The 19,552-nt window shown below is 36.7% G+C and overlaps 1 protein-coding gene across 1 annotated transcript; it reads left to right on the top strand.

Annotated features, from left to right (window-relative positions):
• Positions 1-299: 299 nt before the first annotated feature.
• On the top strand, positions 300-18,966 carry LOC106666490 (ABC transporter G family member 37-like). The gene is given in 25 exon segments (XM_024226596.1): positions 300-490; positions 4,150-4,336; positions 4,405-4,643; positions 4,698-4,769; positions 6,261-6,359; positions 6,412-6,650; positions 6,708-7,083; positions 7,177-7,308; positions 7,360-7,588; positions 7,647-7,752; positions 7,808-7,979; positions 8,037-8,138; positions 11,935-12,189; positions 15,802-15,994; positions 16,122-16,360; positions 16,416-16,487; positions 16,573-16,671; positions 16,732-16,970; positions 17,073-17,247; positions 17,306-17,455; positions 17,512-17,643; positions 17,700-17,928; positions 18,437-18,542; positions 18,600-18,771; positions 18,832-18,966. Coding segments are annotated over 25 exon segments (4,197 nt in total). The 5' UTR covers positions 300-412; the 3' UTR covers positions 18,937-18,966.
• Positions 18,967-19,552: the final 586 nt, after the last annotated feature.

Genomic DNA, 19,552 nt, shown 5'->3' with positions numbered 1-19,552 from the left:
GCGTGAAAGTATGGACTTCATTTCTAATCACCTCGAGGCATATTGAATACTCTACTCTGGGTCTTTGTAAATGGATTAATGTAATTTATTAGGGCGAATTTTAAGTTTAAAAATAATAGCAGGATAAGATGTAAAATAGGCGAATAATTCAAAAGCACATTGGCACTGTTTTAAGTACAATTTATCGATTATTCGATCAATTTCGACGGTTTTCTCTTCCCAAGGGCCAAGGGAAGCCGGGATCATCAGTGCTTACAACCAGTCGGAGCGAAACGGGTTGGGGCCCAAGAGGAAGGGAGCTTACATAACGACACCAGCAAACCTCTGTGTTACATAACGACGCTTGAGACTCAGTCGTTCTTTCTGTTAGAACAACCCCAAATCCAACCCCCGGGGTCACATGTGACGGAAAATGACAATCAGCGAGGAAAGTCAGCCGTTGATCCTTCAGGGGAAAAACGGATCGGGGAACAGTTACAACTCAGTGCAAGTAAAGTTTCCTTTTATTCCTAAAATTTTAAATTGTATCTGTAAATAATCATTTATTTTTTGTTGTTTTAATACAAATTTTGAAAAAAAGTTTTTAATATGAAGTAATCATACTGAGTTTAAAATCAACCAGTCATCAAATTTGTTGATTTTAAGTTGTATGATAATTGTTAGCACAAATATATTCTGGTTTTCTTTTATTAATAATAGTATGGATTAAAACAACAATACATTGTCCCAATTAAGTTTACATTTCTACTAAACAATTTTGTCATTCTTGTTCTTTGTTATGAGAAACGGCTCTATAGATATAACCTTAGTAAAAACAATTTAATACATTTCTGCGTTTCTTAATTATTTATTATTAATTAAATTACCAGTTCAGTAAAGTATCCACAAGCCGATTGTGGTTTTAAATATTGATTAATCGGTTTTGAATTTTGGGGTTCTTTGGTATGATAAATGGTATACTTATCAACAAATTTAAAATTGTCAATATAAACATTATTAAAAATTAATGAAACTTTTTATCCTTTTAATAATTATTGATTATTAATTAAAATAATTGAACCAAATCAGATACTTTACCCCAATAATCGATTGTGGTCTTCAAATTTTGATTAATCGGTTTGAAGTTTTGGGTTCTTTGTTAGTCATTGAAAGACATGGGTAGTCATTGGAGGACAGCAAAAAATCGAGTAGTATGAAAAGACTCATTAGTATCAGCGTACAAATGCTATGTGCAGTAGTGAATGCCTATAAAATAAAATAAAAACGAACGTTATGGAATGAAGAAGTTTTATGACGGCATAAATGTACACAGAACGGATTTTCAATAATGCTGTATGTATAACCGTAGACACTTTCACCATAAAAGAAGGTAATGGAATAGATTAAATTCCTCATAGCTTTTTTTCACGATTAAAAAATAATCAAGGAGTTATTGGTCTAATTTTGATGGAAGGGTTTGCAAAAATATCTAAAGTTTAACTATTATTTGAACATTTAAATTTTTTTTCGAGAAATATTTTTTATGTTTTTTAACGAGTCCGATATTAATAAATAATACTGTTTTAAATCGTCTTTTGAGGGGTCATATGTAAAATATTTCAGACAATAATATGTCAAAAAATCACAATTTTTATTTTATTTTTTATTTTTTTAATGTTAGCGCATTATTTTTAACGTCCCAGTATAAATTCAGTTAAAGGTAGACAGGAATTGAATTATATTACAAGGTAAATCCTTTTATTTATTATGTTTAAGTCTGTTTTTGAAAAGAAAACCGGTGTTCATGATTAGGCCTTTTTTTCCCATTTCTTCCATCTTCTTGAACCAACTTGTGCTTTTCCCATGTGAGCCTTTGTTCGAATGATGTTTGAAATGGGAAAACGATCCTTTAGTTCTCACTTTCCGTCCGAGGATTTTCCGAGGCTGCGTCGATTTCAGCGAGCGCCTGACGAACCGAAATAAGCACTTGCCGAACGCTGTAAATGCGGCCTTAAAAATGGGAAGCTGTCTCGATCGAAAGTTCAAATGAAGCCCGTGGAAAAGACCTGCTTGAGAGAAAAAGCCCTGAGAAACTTGATGGAACACTGAATCCGGGCTAAAAAACTGTCGTCACATGTCGTCTTTTAATGTTCATACCCCAAAGGTAAACCGTCATATGAGAATTTTTTTATAAACAATATGGAATTAAAAAATAAGGCAATTTATTAATTACAAAAGACAATCCGTTATATTTATATTTATTATCCTGGAAAAGTAAAAATCATATAACATATACATCGAGCATTAAAAAAAACATTTCAAACTTTTGAATCTGAATTTTGTCAATCAACCGTTGGTGGTATATGTTATCTTGGTGAACTTTTTTGTTTTTGGTCGAATAAGGAAGTAAGGAATATTTTGTTTTATAAACTCGAACTGTTAAAGTTCAAATTCAAGCAAATTCCAATAAAACCTTCCTTCTTTGTAAGCATCTTGATTGGAAAGCCAAGAATATGCAGTAGTTGATGCCATTATACATGAACGGTCATAGTTAGACGATGCTACTTTTCGAATATAAGAAAGTAAGGAATAACCCTATAAGCACTTCCATCTTGGTAAGGATTTGCAATAATTGATTAAATCGGCCAAGAAAGTTCATAGTCAAATGGAGCTACCTCAGAGTTATAAGCAGGGAGATGAAAGATGCTGCCAGTTGCAATGTCTGCGATTTTTTTCTTATTTCAAGTGTTGCCATGTTGTCGACACTATTGTGTCTTCAACCTTTAAACGCTTCTTTCTTCTTAAATTATTTAATTTTGGTTGGTCACTGTTTTTGGTGATTCCGTTGACCGTTAGGTTATTATAGTTCATATGGTGTGATCTTAGGGATGTTACAAGGGAGAGGCAAAACCTAGCCCATAGACATTTTCACGAATGCTTTCTTTCTTCCCAACTTTAAGTTCTCCGTGAACGATTCAGTTTGGGAGCCACTGCTTTAAGTTGATTCCGTTTACCAGAAAAAGTTATAATCATATGGTGCTACCTTCAGGATGTAAGAAAGCAAAACACTGCTTCTTTCTATTGCTGCGAACTCTGCTTGTATCAAACACAAGATATTTTTGCCACGGTGATCTACTGGTGTTTAGTCAATGCTGATTAAAGGAACTTCCTTTTTGGTAAACCTCATGGTTAGAGTACCCACGGCTTACAGTTGATTTCATTGACAAGGAAAGTTTATAATCAGATGGCGAGACCTCAGGGTTGTAGGCAGGCAGAGATAAAACGCTGCTTATTGCCATTTATGAGAATTTTTCTTGGCATGTTAAATATGCACGGGAGCGTTGTCTTCGTTGTCTTATACAGAAGTTTAAATAAATTTTAGGTTTAAAAAATTATATCAATTATTCAATTACCTGAAAAAGTCATAGCGTGACGATACTTATTCAATACTTACTCTATCCATTTCTTCGAACTTCGCTTGTTTCAAACGCAAGATGTTTGTCTTGTTTGGTTGGTCAGGATATTTTGTTTAAACTAAGGCAATTTAGCACGTAATGCTCTTAGCGTCGCTTTAATAAACTATAAAGCAATTGTTTCTTAATGTACCTCTTGATTTTGGCTGATTATGCATGCATTGGTCGGTAACAGTCATAGTCAAATTCGCACCATCAGAGGTATAAAAAAAAAGGAGGCTAAACCCTGCCATTTGCCATTTCGATAGTGCAGTTCACTACATTTTGTCATAGGTGTTGAGCTAATAGCTAATGTGACAATCTGGAAAAAGGTCAACACCTCCGTGCTCTTTCTTCTTGGCGAAACACCTGTGAGTTTGGTCCTTTGGTTTGGACTACTGGCAATCACGAAAATTGACTTTTTAACTGAACATTTCGGAAGTCAATAACGGTATAATCTGCCTTCCATTTATCGCTGCAGTGTTGGTCTTACTACAAGCCAAAAGTACACGTGATTTAGATAAAACGGAAATTGTATACAATCAATATATTGCAGTCGTCTGACAAATATGATTGTACTGATTAGTCAGATAAAATTTAAGATTTAAGATTCACATGAGCTTCCACATCAACTCTCCATGTCGACTCTAGGAACGCTGTTTCTATTACAGGGCTATTTTTACAAATATTTACTAAATCGATCTATTTATTTCCTTAGGTACAATCTAAAACAAAACTTGAAAAATCAGTTTCGCCAACAAAACACTTTTCAGCACTTGCCATAGATGACCACATCACATACTCCTGGAAGGAACTCACAGTTAAGAACAGCAATAGCTGTTGCCAGAAAGCTGCCAATAAGCTGACGCAAAAGCCGATCGTGAAAAAAGCCCTCATCACTGACGGTAAACCTAAGTAGATACGGTTTAATTTTTCTTGTCTGAAACGATTATTATTATATTTTAATGTTTAGTCTATGGAGAGGCGAAACCTGGCGAACTCCTGGCCATCATGGGCTCGAGCGGAGCCGGAAAGACGACACTCCTCAACTGCCTTACATTTCGAACCGACAGGAATCTTGAAATTTCTGGATTCAGGATGATTAACGGGGTGCCGGTTAACAGCAGAACAATAGCTGCAATTTCCGGCTACGTGCAACAAGTCGACTTATTCATTGGCACACTCACCGTCAAAGAAAGCTTGATCTTTCATGTAATGCTGTACTTTTTTTTAAAAACTTCTTTCTACAGTTTTTACTTTTTACAGGCTATGCTGCGCATGCGGAAGGGTATGCCTTTTGCAAATAGGCTAGCTCGAGTTGAAGAAGTTATGTTGGAGGTAAATGTTTATTTAGTGACTGGGAGTTTTGGTGGCCCCATAAAGGGCCGGTGTTGTTTCGTAGATGGATCGAGGCCAAGACCGTGTGAGTAGTGCCGTTGGTGGTGGTCTGTGACCGAGTAAACCGTTGGCTGAGGTCCGGGGGGCGTGAGTCGGTTGACTTCAGAGAGGCCGAAGGTATTCGAGTGCAGCAATTAGCCGAGAGCAGCAGTTGGCGTTTATAGCCAAGTCGGCTGTGTTTAGAAGGCGAGAATCAGCTTAATGCTGCGAGTACCCTTGCTGTAGCCGACGGTGTTCCAGTAGTGATTTGTGAGAGCTCGTCGGGTTGACGAGTCTGCTGTCGTTGTTGATTAGTGATGGCCACTACAATTAAAAAAAAAACCAAAATTACTATATAGTACGAATCCTCATTTGACCGTTTCATTGTACCTTTATTCAATGCACTTTATATGTTCATTTACTGTCAAAAAATTGAAACGCGAATTTAAGAAGGGAAAACCGAGATTCGCTGTCTTCTGGGACACTTTGGTCAAGAAGCTCTAGATGCGATGGTGTCGTCTTAAGAACTTGAGCAGTGAGTGGTGCGAGGTCAACTGGTGGCGGATTGGATATCCGGTTGGTCAAATGATTAAAAGAGCAAGGAAAAAAACTGCTTCGCACTTTAATGAAGTTTTTAGAAACAATTTACTTCGCTTTAATCAATATTAACATGACAGCAATACAAATAACATTCACATTCTTCGAGTTGTTTTCATGGAAGGAATCTTGAACTCTTATACCCTGTTTATATCCCTATCGTCATATCAGCTCAATCCTTCTTCTTGGTCTGAACCAAAGTAACATAGAGTTAGAAGAGATGTCCACTACTGATCAATCAGATTAACGTAACGATGTAGCAAAACTTTATTCGAACACACCCTTAGAGTTTAAGGCCAATATTCGCACATGGAAGGAATCGTGACACCCTGTTTATATCCCTGATGTCTCGACACGGTTCTACTGTTCTTTATTGGCTTCGAAACTGAAGTAGTATCATTACCAAATTACATAGACTTATTGGGTTAAAGTAATTAATTTTGTTCTTTCCGTGAATGGAAAAGACTATCAGGCGGTGATGTCAGATTTATAAGCAAGGTTAGTCGAATTTCGTTATTCCAACATAGAAGTATAAATCCATCATTCGGTATAAATCCTTCAGTTCCAAAGTTGGACAAATAAAGTGTCTGGAGGAATTCCGTGAAGGAGTCAACGCCTTGCCCCAACCGGCTTATTTCCCTGACATTTGACTCCAGCCGTATCCGTTTAACAATGCATCTTTTTCTTAAGGAAACTTTGTATACAAGTTTATATCTAGTCAATTTGTATACAAGTTTGGCTTGAATTTCGAGGTGTTTTGTTGTCCTAAGACCTTGAGAAATTTCTTCCAGCTTTTTATTGAATTTTATACGACTTGGTTGAAACTCATTGTAACTAATGCATGATTTTAATTAGCTGAATTTGAAAAAGTGTGAAAACACGATCGTCGGAATACCCGGAAAGATCAAAGGCATATCAGGAGGAGAGATGAAAAGGCTGTCTTTTGCCGCAGAGGTTAGCAGTTTTTTCTATTCTTCTTTCTTCTTCTCATCGAGGATTCTTCCAGGTGCTCACGGATCCTCCGATACTCTTCTGCGACGAGCCCACCTCCGGTCTGGACTCGTTTATGGCCCAGAACGTCGTATCGGTGATGAGAGAGATGGCGAGAAAAGGCAAGACCGTCATCAGCACCATCCACCAGCCATCATCAGAAGTGTTCGCCATGTTCGACAAAGTCGTGTTCATGGCCGAGGGAAAAGTCGCATTCCTCGGCAGCCATTCTCTCGCCGGAACCTTTTTCAAAAGGTGTACCCTATTGACATAACTATTTTGCAGAACTGCTTTTACTCACGCCTTCTTCAGTTTAGGCTCAGAGTGTCCGACCAACCATAACCCAGCGGATTATTACATACACCTGCTTGCTATCGCCCCAGGCAAGGAACGTGAATGTAGACACACAATAGCCATGATATGTGATGCCTTCAGTAATAGCAAAACGGGGTTGAGATTGAGGAGCGTAATGGAGAGCGGTGACAAGGCAAGTGGTGTATACACAGTCAGTTTTTCCTGATTAACGACTCAATGCTTACAGGAACTTATCGAAGCATCACATAGGTTGAAAAAGAAGTCACAATACAAGGCAGATTGGTGCCAACAGTTCGTAGCAGTGTTTTGGCGTTCTTGGATAAGCGTGCTGAAAGATCCTTCTCTGCTAAGAGCAAAACTTATACAATCTATAGTAAACATTTTAACCTATAACGTTTTTACGTTATAAAAACATTTTAAACTATAACACATATATTTTTAATTTTGTATGAAATTTTTATTTTAGATGGTAGCTTTGATTATTGGTCTGATATATTTCCAACAGAAACTTGATCAAGACGGTGTCATGAACATTAATGGTGCTATATTTGTAGCTTTAGCAAATATGACTTTTCAGAACATGTTTGCCGTGATTCATGTAAGGAATAGAATTAATTTTTTGAATTTAGCACCAGTCAGTTACTTTTAGGTCTTTTGTGCCGAGCTGCCGATTTTCATGAGAGAGCACAGCAACGGGATGTACAGGACGGACGTTTACTTTCTAGCAAAGACCTTCGCCGAACTGCCTTTATTTATAACACAGCCGACGCTTTTCACTTCTATCGTATACTACATGATCGGCATGAACCCTGATGTGGAAAGATTTCTAGGTGCGACAGCCGTACTGGTACTCATAGCAAACATCTCTACATCCTTCGGTAATTTTTTTTTTTTGTCAATTTTCTCGGACTTTTATTAATTATTGATTAATTTTAGGTTATGTGGTATCTTGCGCTTGTTCGAACGTTGGAATAGCTTTGTCATTGGCTCCTCCGATCGTCGTACCTTTTTTGCTGTTCGGGGGTTACTTTTTGAACACGAGGTTTGAACATAAATACAATAAATATGGGGAAAAAATTATTAAAATATTTTTTAAGGTCTATCCCGTGGTATATCGCTTGGTTCCAACACTTGTCCTGGTTCAAATACGGCAACGAGGCCATGCTTATCAACCAGTGGAAAGGCGTGGATAACATCCCGTGCACCAGAATGAACACGACTTGTCCAAAGAACGGTCTTATCATATTGGAAACGCTTAATTTTAACGAGGTGAGCCAAACAACCAAATAATCCGTGGCCTGCAATGATTTGTGTTTTATTCTGCAGAAGAACTTCACATATGATATGTTCATGTTGACGGCATTGCTGGGTCTGTTCCGTTTGCTGGCGTTCTTCGCTCTGCTAATCAGGTCCATTTTCAAACTTGTCTGATCGGGAAAAGCCTCGAAAGGACCTGGCAACTGAATAGCACACGAAGTCAAGAAAAACTGTATTTAATGTGGGCAGTTTTTTAAAAATAAACATTTTTGATTTTTGTGTACCATTCGTCGAGATTAAAATAAACCTGGCGAAATGAAAATGATTTTTTTTTTAACAAATCATGTAACAGTTTAATTTTCATATTATAAATCGGGTGTTTTTAAGAATTATTCTTTATATACTCTCTACACTACTTTCAACCTTAAAGAGTAAAATTCATACTATGATCACTTCTAGTTTTCTTAGTATAAATATTTTTCGTGTTTTTCTGAAATAAGGAAAAGCGGACCCATTTGTGATTGACGATCAACGCAGGCCTAGACTCAAAAATAGCGCTGTGCTTCTTCATGGGCAGGATGCTTTTGATAATACCTCACATGAAGGGAAGCATCAAGGGAAAAGATTACAGACATCTATGTGCAATTGCCTCTTTAACCTACGTGGAGGGTTTGGAGAGATCCGGGGGGATGATAATTGAGGTTAATGTTGACTGGGAGGATGGTGTAACTGGTTGTACTAAGGGCATCTTCCCTATGGGCCTAGACAAGGTCCTACCATCAGCTCTGGCGTCTAGGAGTAACCAGATGGAGGCAAATCCCCTACCTTCCTATTCCTATCCTTTCCTTTCCCCCCTCCATTTTGGTGGAGGCCTCCTATGTCACTGAACCCTCACCCCTCGGATAACGGAGGAGGGAGGCCACCCCCGGGTGGGCGGATATTCTCACCTTACAAATAATACTGAACCACGGGAGGGGGTGATTAAGTAGTCCCTAATTGAGGTTGGACTCGTGGTGGTCGTGGTTTGTACATAACTTGTACCTCAGCTGGAGGGTACCAGACAACCGGAGACAGAGGTAGAGCTACTCTCATCTACCTCTCCGGGGGTGGTTGAAGGTGGAAACACTGGAAGCCACCAAACTCCTGGGAGTGTTTCGGCACCCCTGGGCGTCTGGTAAGCCTAGCAATAGGCAGGTAAGGACGTTAAATAAACCCTGAGTCCGTATTGGACAAAGGGAAGACAGGGAATTATGTACTAAGGCCATTGTGGATTGTTTCATTGGATAAGTAGAAGGATTTTTCTAATGATTATTCGGAGATAGTGAGATGCGGTCTGGTGTGACGTAGGTTTTACAAAAACATTTTCTTTATCGTGCCAACGTTTCGATCTTTATTGAGATCATCTTCAATGATCTTTGAGGGCACTCTCAACACGATACACAAGAATGGCAGAAAACTAACACTTTGAGCCCTGAAGATGATCTCAATAAAGATCGAAACGTTGGCATGGCACAGAAAATGTTTTTCTAAAACCTACGTCACACCAGACCGCATCCCACGATTTCCGAATAATCATCGACTAACGGTCACTAATCACCACTCAGATTTTTCTAATGATTTTGGATTGGGATGTTGGAACGGTTGGCAGAACCCCGAAGTTCTAGTCCATAAATCCAGATCTATTTTTGATACTATTGTAAATTAGTGGTTTGCTAGTTAGTGATGTATTTGATCTTTTGTCATGAGTATTGTAACGTCTCGTCTTCTAGTTTTCGTCGGCGGAGAGTAAAAATAATGTTTATTGATTGATGTTAAGTTTAATTCCCTTAGTCCTGCGCCATTGTTCTATTAAATGAAGATGTTGCTGCAGGTTACGTGCCTGAATGAAGTGAAAGGATCGATGTAAGAGGAGGGAATTGCTGTGACATGACCAAGGGTAAGGATACAAGTGACAGGGATATCAGATGTATAATCTGATAAAAGACGGGGTTAGGACACTACCATGCGGGGTGAAATATTAATGAAGGATGCTTTCTGTTAGGTTTCCTGACACGGAAATACCAGTTATCGAGGTAGCTACTTTGGTAATAGGTTGATGAGAAGATGGCCTTGAGTGGCGACATCATGGACATAGACGATTTTTTAGAACACCTCTCATGTTGCCACCAAGGGGTGTACTATCGACACTCTTCTGTTGGTGGTTAATGATTGTAGAGGTAAATAGGTTAAGATTCCTTACCATAGGTTATGCTGATGAGGTTGTGGTAAAATAAAAGGAAAATATGATGAAATTGTTTCAACTCAAATACAAAGTGTCTTCGATTTAGTGGAAAGGTAGTATTGGCAAAGCACAGACAGAGACGACTCTCTCAGGGGAAAATGAAAATGAGAAATATCATCAGAGACATCAACAGCCCCTGTATTAGTTACGAGCTTCTTCCTTGAAACTATTTTTATTTGAAAGGGTTTGTCATTTTTAAAACCATTTTGTGAGACATTGTAGTAACCTTTTCGTAAATTATTATCCTTGTTTAGGATTTTATGGTGGCTTTCTCTTAGGTTTTATTTTATTCCTCTATTGCCAGACTTAAGGAAGTAAAACAAAATGTAAGACCACTTATCCAGCGCTCATCCATCAGGGGATCCAAACATGAAGAGGTTTGCTGGGCTTAGAATAGATCATTGTAAGCTCACCCAATCGTTCCTCTTATGAGGAGGACCATCCATTTTGTGGTACTCATGGAGTAAAATTGACAGTAAAACATGTTTTGTCAAATTGCCGAATATGAAAATCCCAGAAGACTACAAATTTTCTAACCAGATTGAGGATATTGGTGACCTTACTGAATATCTCAAAGCTACAAAATCGATGTATAGTATGTATATAGACTGTAATAGAAAAGGTGAGAACCGGAATCAGTTGTCCAGAGGTTTTGAGGTGTGGGGTCTTGGTGCCTGTCGGTTGGTTTGTGCTTCTAAAATCATTGGGCATCTCACATACATGATCGCACCGCACCCGAGGCCTACCGAGCTAGTTCCTGGGAAACGATTTGAGGTAGGGTGACTGGAGGTGAATCTTTTCCAAAAGGTGCTAATGCCCGGGGTCTATGTCTTCATCCAAGGCTCACGAGCCGAGTTATACTTCCAAGGTCTCGCCGACCAAATTTCGTAACTCGAGGTCAAATAAGACGGGCCTGTACTGGGAGATTGTCAGTAGATGGAGTACTTACACCTGGGTTCGCAGTTAAAACGTTACCGGGAAGTTTGTCATCAGAAGAGGAGCTTCTAACGATTCATAGCCAATACCTACAACCCAACCCGTCAGTTCCTCCCTTGATGAAGAGCAATTCTAACGATTGTAAGCCAGGGGTCAACCCTTAAGCTTGAGCACTTACTCAATTAACCCCATTTTTCCTTATAAGACCCGGAAAAGAGAGATCTGTGCCATAAAATACCCAGCCTTTGAACGGATGCCAAGTTGAAAAGATTAAGCCTCAAGACATGATAAAGGTGTATGCCTGGACATCCGCTGAGCCGGCTTTTCAGCCTCACAATTTCAAAAAACATTTAAGGCGGATAGTAAACCAAAGTGGAGTACTTTTATAAAAAGAGTAAAAAGTGTCTTCTGCGGTATATATATAACGGAAAACAATCAATTACCACTTCTGTGGGAACCAATTGTACTTAAAAATGTAGATATTTTACGGAGAAAATGATATTACATTCTAATTCAGGGTAAACAATTTAAAAAGCAGTTTATTACAACCTGCTCTAGTCGCTTTAGAAAAACAACTGCTATTTAAAATATTTTATTTGAAATTTTATACGATACGGTGGCCTCTGGTGTCTAAGAGCGATTTTCCTTCTTCTTTTGTTTTTCCCAGCTTGAATTATCGATTGACTCTCACTCGCGAGTCCTCGTGTTTTTAACGGAGATAAGAAAACCGTTTAATTCTGATTTTCAAAGGGGGAAAACGGTAAAATCCAAAATTGCTTGGGGGTCGGGTGCAGATGTGATTTTGGGTCTCGTGTCACTCCTTCGTTGGGCCTTAGGAAGCGATTTGTGTACATCGGATCTGCCGCAGATGTATGTATAGCGTCCTTTTCAACAGTGGCTCTGGACTTCGAAGGGGAACTTCTTGAGAAGTGCTCGCGTGAGGATGACGGAGAATTGAAGAAAGGCCGGACTTTCCCAAATCACATGTCTTCGGAAAACTTGGAGGTAAATAGTGAACACATGTTCCAAAAATCTAAATTCCAAATATTTCAAATTGCCCTTCTATTTAATTAAAATGGTTTTGTCTCAGTGTCATGTTTTAATAATATAAACTGGATATTTAAAATAACATTAAATATTTTATCCCAAAAATAATTTTGATCAGCTATAAAATTAGTAGTTTCACTCTATTGGGAACCATAAGCACCAAATAATATTATTCATAGATAAACTTTACAAACGAGAATTGTTCACAATGGTACGGCGAAATTGTCACATTTCTTGACTTTCACTTTTTGAAATACGACGGCTTTTACACACAGGTTGATTAAAACTATCTAAATTTCAAGAATTATACGATCAACGTCATACTGAAGCATTAGAAACACGTCTCTCTAGACATGAATTGTAAAAGTATTTCACGTAACTCTTACAATTCATGTCTAGAGACGGGTTTGTAACTCCTTCAAACTGATGATGAGCGTTTAATGCTTGAAATTGGTAGTTGTACACAACAACCTGTAAGAACCATCCTTTAAACAAAGTGGATCCACACCCTTCCTTTATTATTCCTTTTTTCCTCCTATTTCTTTAACTTTTACTTGTGAAATAGCGAAAAAGAATAGTAAAGTGTAAATACAATTTTTTTAAATTACAAAAACAGAAAAGATAGTCGATTGCATCGCTGTAAAACGGCTGACGGTATAAGTAAAGCGTGCACAAAAGACATAATGACTATTTCCATCAAGTCAAAATATGTTCCTCTAAAAAAATAGATTTTTTACCCATTTTTATAGCAAAGTTAAAGTGTCTAGTTAATTAAGCTAAAGACAAAATCCAGAAAAGCCAGATTGGTCAAATTCCAGAATACAATTTTTTTTATAGCGTAAAACTGCAAGGAACAAAAAAGACACGTGTCAAATTTAAATCATCGAGCTTAATTGTATAATTTTACATCTTTTACTTTTTAAAACTTTACAATTATTGGTCCGTTTATTGTCGCATTTATTAGTAGGGTTAGCAAATAAAGAGAGACGAATTGTTAAACTTTTTATCAAACACTTTGCATCTATCTGTTGGTCTAGAACCCAAACCTGACGAGATCTTAACAAAATGAGTTGATTTCATCAAAGCCGTCTAAATTTTGACAACCCAGCACTATTTGCCTATTTTACACTTGAAATTTTCATACAACTGAAAATATTCCAACATTTCATCAAACACAATTGTCATCAATCAATTCTTAATATTTTACATTATGTAAAAACATTATGAACATTGTAAATTTTACATTATGGATGGTCGATGCATCTTGTGTATTACTAGATTTCAGCCAAAACTGCTGCCTGCAATCTGCAGGTTGTGTTCAGTCCGAACCTCACAGTCCCTCACAATATGGCTTCATGAATCATCTAATTTGAGTCAAAACAATATATTCTAGTTGAAAATAGATTATACATATTTTCAATGCCTTTGTCTAGAGTTTAGTAACTACATAGATTCCAGACAAAACAACCTGAATGACCTGATAAAATCCAAATTTTTGACGATTTAATGCTCTATTGGTCACTGAAGGCATGAAACAATTTTCACATTTGCACACTAAATGGTTGTTTGTTGAAAATACGACCTTATCTATTATTCTACTAAATATTTCTGATTAACAATAAAAAGCTTGAATGGAGAACTGGTCCAAATTTAAAAATCTGACTGGGATCAAATTTTTGATATCTAAGTAAAATTCTCTAACGAAAATATGCCGTATATACAGATGTTCCAAAATATGTCTCATTCCACACAAAATACCTATAATGGGTGAATCAGTTGCATTCCATGTTTTTGTCAATTTTTTTTTCAACACATTCAATACGAATTCAGGCAAATAAATGCATTCACACATATATACATTGCATTCATTCTATTTAGTATAGGGAGTACTGAATTCCTCCATCGACCTGCATACAATAACAAACTAATCTAATTGGAGTCATTAGGGTACTTTTATAAATATTCTGTCATCGACCCGTCGAGTACACAGCTTAAGGGGTGATGGGGATGCTATTCCACCATCAGCCCCTCTCCATTCACTCTAATAAATACACTCACTCAAACAAAACACATATTTTGGCAGCTATATACAATAAAAAATTCTCAATTCCGCTAAAAAGCAGAACAGGAGACCCTGAAACTCGCTACCGAGAACCAATCTTAAATCCGGCAGCATGGCTACACCCTCTCTGTATGGAGCGAAGGCATGGCTTACCTGTATTATGTGGGGCATATCTTTGGCCGAAAATCACGTGCCCGCGTAATACAAAAAATCTATTAACCATTTATCGATCTGCAAACCCGCAAAGCAATTTCCCAAAGTGCTTATTCATATCAACAATTTGTTGAAAATTTAACACTATTTGTATAAACTCTCTATAGCCCTATATAATTACAATATTACTAAATCTATTCTGTTAAATTATTCATTTAGAATAGGGCAAAAATTAATAAATTTGGATATTTTAAATCACAAAACTTCTTAAATCTTGAAGAAACAAATTACAAAAAAAAAGTCATTTCTATTCCTACAGAACTGATTAAAGGCACTTGCAGGATATTGTACATTACATTTGACCACTTGACTCCAATGAAACAAATTCAGAATATAATAAACTACGATGATAATATTATACCATAGAATATAACAAAGAATGAAAAATGCTAGAAAAATATTTAGCAAGAATCATGCTTACATGTGAAAATAATCAAGCTTCTTCATCGTTCTTCTTTTACTCACCAAAAATTATAACAAAATATTAGGTTAACCTTATTAAAAAAGATATGCTCATTCGTGTAACACAATTTTCTGAAAACGACAAAAAATTATATTTAATGATTATTTGGTGATCATGAGATGCGGTCTGATGTGATGTAGGTTTAGAAAAACATTTTGGCACTACACACAATAGTGACATATTTACACAGAAAACAAACACTTTAGCCTTGAAGATGATCTCAATAAAGACAAAACATTGGCATGATAAAGAAAATGCTTTTCTAAACTTATGTCACACCAGACTGCATCTCACAATCTCCAAATAATCATTAACTAACGGTCAATAAACACCACATATTATATTTAATATAGCATATTTCACTATTACAACAATATAAATAACATATTGACCTGTTTTTCAATACAAGCCTGTACCACATTTAATTCAAACAATATTTTGTATTGAATGTTACAACTATAGTGCAACTAGCAAACTATGTTGTTATTTCATATAAACTAATAAATTAAAAAATCCTGGGAACAAGTCATATTTTCTGTAAATTTATTAAATTCATGTACATAGAATACAATTTATACTTTTACAGTAATAAATTATTAATAATACAAATATCAAGTTAAGCAAATGAAGGCCCTGGTTGTCTTACAAAGTTTCATAAAATGTTCACAAAATTGCTATTTTTAAGGTAAACAATTGAATATTAAACCTATTTTTAATCAGAATTTAAGTAAATTAAAAGTGTTTAGATTTATTATTTTTTTAATTTATTTGAGTTGATAAGAAATATAGACGTAAATGAGAAATGTTTAACATATTTTTGTTCCATTTTTAGGTGAACACCTCCACCACCCAACTGGAAAAGCCTGAAATTTCGTCTCAAAGCGAATTTTCGGCATTTATGCGAGATGGCCTCATCAATTACACATGGCAAGACATGTCCGTCACTGCAGACATCCCTTTAAGCAAGAAATTCATTTCCTCACTAAGAAGAAAACCGATTGTACAAAAAAATCTTATACAAAATGGTAAACAGAGTTTATTCCACTCATCCGAACTTGTTTAAAAATATTCTGTATTGAATGATTATTATAATTGAATGATATTAATTGGTCAAGCGGACCACAAAAATAGTTAATTTAATATTCTGTATAGTTTACGGAGAGGCGAGGCCGGGCGAGTTACTCGCCATAATGGGGCCGAGTGGATCTGGAAAGACGACGCTGCTCAACTGCCTTACGTTTCGAACAGACAGACACTTGGAAGTTTCTGGATTAAGGCTTGTAAATGGAGTGCCGGTGTCCAGCAGAACACTGGCTGCCATTTCCGGCTATGTACAACAAGTCGACTTATTCATTGGCACACTCACCGTCAAAGAAAGCTTGATCTTTCATGTAAGAGAGTAAAAAATAAAAAATGCTTCTAGTATTAAGCCTTTTATGTTTATAGGCCATGCTGCGGATGCAGAAAGATTTACCTTTGGCTCAAAGACTAGCTCGAGTTGAAGAAGTTATGTTGGAGGTATTCATAATCTCTCACCTACTGTTATAATTAATAAACATTTGTTGAAAATCTTTCTAATTAATTATTATATCTTTCTAATTAGTTGAATTTAAAAAAATGTGAAAACACAATCGTCGGCATACCTGGTAAACTGAAAGGCGTTTCTGGAGGGGAGATGAAGAGGCTTTCATTCGCTACAGAAGTGAGACGGGCTAAAAGCAAAAGTTAGAACTCATGACATAGAAATCTCAAATTATTATAGGTCCTCACTGATCCTACGTTGCTCTTCTGTGATGAGCCAACTTCAGGGCTTGACTCATACATGGCGCTGAATGTCATCTCTTTAATGAGAGACATGGCGAAAAAGGGGAAAACCATAATCAGCACGATACACCAGCCGTCTTCAGGAGCATTTGCAATGTTCGACAAGATTTTGTTCATGGCCGAGGGAACCCTAGTATTCCTCGGTACACCTAAAGAAGCCAGTATTCTATTTGAAAGGTAAGTTAAAGAAAATATTTATACTTAAAAAATATTGGTCTAAATTTTACTGTCTTTAGTAAACCAATGATTACGATTTTAAATTTTTACTAAACATCTCAGCTTAGGCGCTATATGCCCGAGTACGCACAACCCGGCTGATTTTTACATCCACGTACTTTCTGTCGTGCCAGGCAGAGAGGAAGACTGCAGGGCGATGATAATGAAAATATGTGATGGTTACTGCAAATCCGAGAGGGGGATGAGAATGAAATCGTACACCACAAATTTGACGATGGTGAGCCTCACTTTTGGTTTTTCCAAATTGACCTTTTAACATCTTACTTTTACTTAAGGCCCAGTCTGACTTGATATCTTCCAAAATGAAAAAACATTCCAAGTATAAGGCGAGCTGGTTGCAACAATTTGTTGCTGTGTTTTGGCGATCTTGGATCAGTGTCCTGAAAGACCCGACAGTGCTACGGGCGAAAATGATCCAAACAATTGTAATAAGATTTACTCAATGAAAATCTATGCTAACTTGACTAAAAATTTGTTTCAGCTATTGGCCATGCTGATCGGGCTGGTGTACTTCCAGCAAGAACTGGATCAAGACGGTGTCATGAACATCAACGGCGCTATTTTCATCTCTTTAGCAAATACAACTTTCCAAAATGTATTCGCTGTAATCGATGTAAGAAACACAACACCTGATTTTCACATCTGGGTTACAGAGATATAAATTTTCAGGTTTTCTGTGCCGAACTGCCTATATTCATGAGGGAATGCACTAACGGGATGTATAGATCCGATGTATACTTCTTGTCCAAGACATTGGCCGAATTTCCAATATTTATTGCCCTTCCTTCATTATTCACAACGATCATTTATTACATGATTGGGATGAATCCTCCCATTGAAAGATTTTTAGGAGCAATGGTCGCAATGATACTCGTCGGAAATTGTTCTACATCATTCGGTATTATCATTTATTACATACTCTGTAGAACAGTGTTTCCCAAACAGTGCGCCGGAGCTCATCTAATTACAAGTGCACCGCAAAAACTTTGTATAAAAAATATTAATATTTTTATATTTATAAAAAAAAACCTAAAACTAACCCCCCTTTAAAACCCTAAAAACTTAGACCCTGGTGGCCATCCAATCTCAATATGGATGATAACGAGACAGCTGAATTGTGTATTTCATTAGATATTCTTTTTTTATCTAAGGTTTTAGTTGAGATGAAAAAGTTAGTGTCATAAGCGGGATTCAAACCCACGACCTTCGGCTCATTAAACTGTTCTAACCACTTGCGCTATCATGACTTTGATCCACTTGGACACTAACTCCTCATCTCAACCTACAACCTTTCAAATTTTCCCTCTTTTTAGCATTTGGGTGTGTATTTTATATTAAACAGAAAAATTTTGGGAACTGCTGCTGTAGAACATTCATAATAGTAGCCTGATGTACTTTATTTCTAGGTTATTTGATGTCATGTACATGCGCCAACGTTGGCGTGGCTTTGTCTGTAGCACCACCAATTGTGATCCCTTTCTTGCTATTTGGAGGGTATTTTTTGAACACTAGGTACTCACATTAATTATTTATTTTTAATGACAAAAATTTAAACAATTTTATTTAAAGGTCAATTCCGAGTTATTTATCTTGGCTCCATCACTTATCCTGGTTTAAATACGGGAACGAGGCGCTCCTTATAAACCAATGGAAAGGAGTCGAACACATCAAATGTACTAAAGTAAACACGACTTGTCCACAAAACGGTTTGATTGTCCTGGAGACAGTGAATTTCAGTGAAGTGAGGGATATTTATTGCTTTCCACCTTGCTGCCTCGTTTAATTTTTTTTTTTCTTTCAGACAAATTATTACATCGATCTAATTATATTAGTAGTTATAGGAATCGGATTTAGATTTATTGCATTTATTGCACTGCTAATTCGAGCTACATTTAATATCATGTGACTTAAAAAATGTCAGAAAGGTAAAAAGGAACCCTTCTTTAAAATGAAAAGAAGCTCGTTTTATAATCTTATACAATTTTAAAAATAAACATTTTATTTGTATGATAACATTTTGACTATTTGGTTTATTGTTTCATTACTATTTATGTTTAAAAAAGGTTTGATTGTCCTAGAGTATGCATACATTCTTTACTATTTACATTTCATTAATTCAAGTAGGATGTTGAGTACTCATTCTTCCTCCATCAGCCCTCTCGCACAGCACATTCACTCTAATAAATACATTCACTCTTAATAAACAGAAAACAAAATATCTGCCTAATATTGTACAGAATAAAACATCCTGGTTTTCTGTAAAAATTGGAAGAGAGAACGCAAAGACTCGCTGCCCTGTTTAAGCATAATTCTTTCTCTCTATTGGCTGACATTTCTATTCGTTTTCTATATGGATCCATCCAAGATCGTGACATCCTTCAATTATGAGGGACACATCGAGCAACCTTCCTCTACATGCCAGACACATACATGGGCTTTAGCCCATAGTAAGGGTCCGTTTGTCACTTACTTGGTCTATTGGGTGATGATGACCCTTCTTCAAAGAGGGACCTTTGGGATCA

The sequence above is a fragment of the Cimex lectularius genome, unplaced genomic scaffold (assembly GCF_000648675.2).
Source record: "Cimex lectularius strain Harlan isolate CLEC.00 unplaced genomic scaffold, Clec_2.1 scaffold85, whole genome shotgun sequence".
Taxonomy (NCBI): Eukaryota; Metazoa; Arthropoda; class Insecta; order Hemiptera; family Cimicidae; genus Cimex; species Cimex lectularius.
Note: the sequence above shows the minus strand (reverse complement) of the source record. Positions and strands in the feature narration are given on the sequence as shown.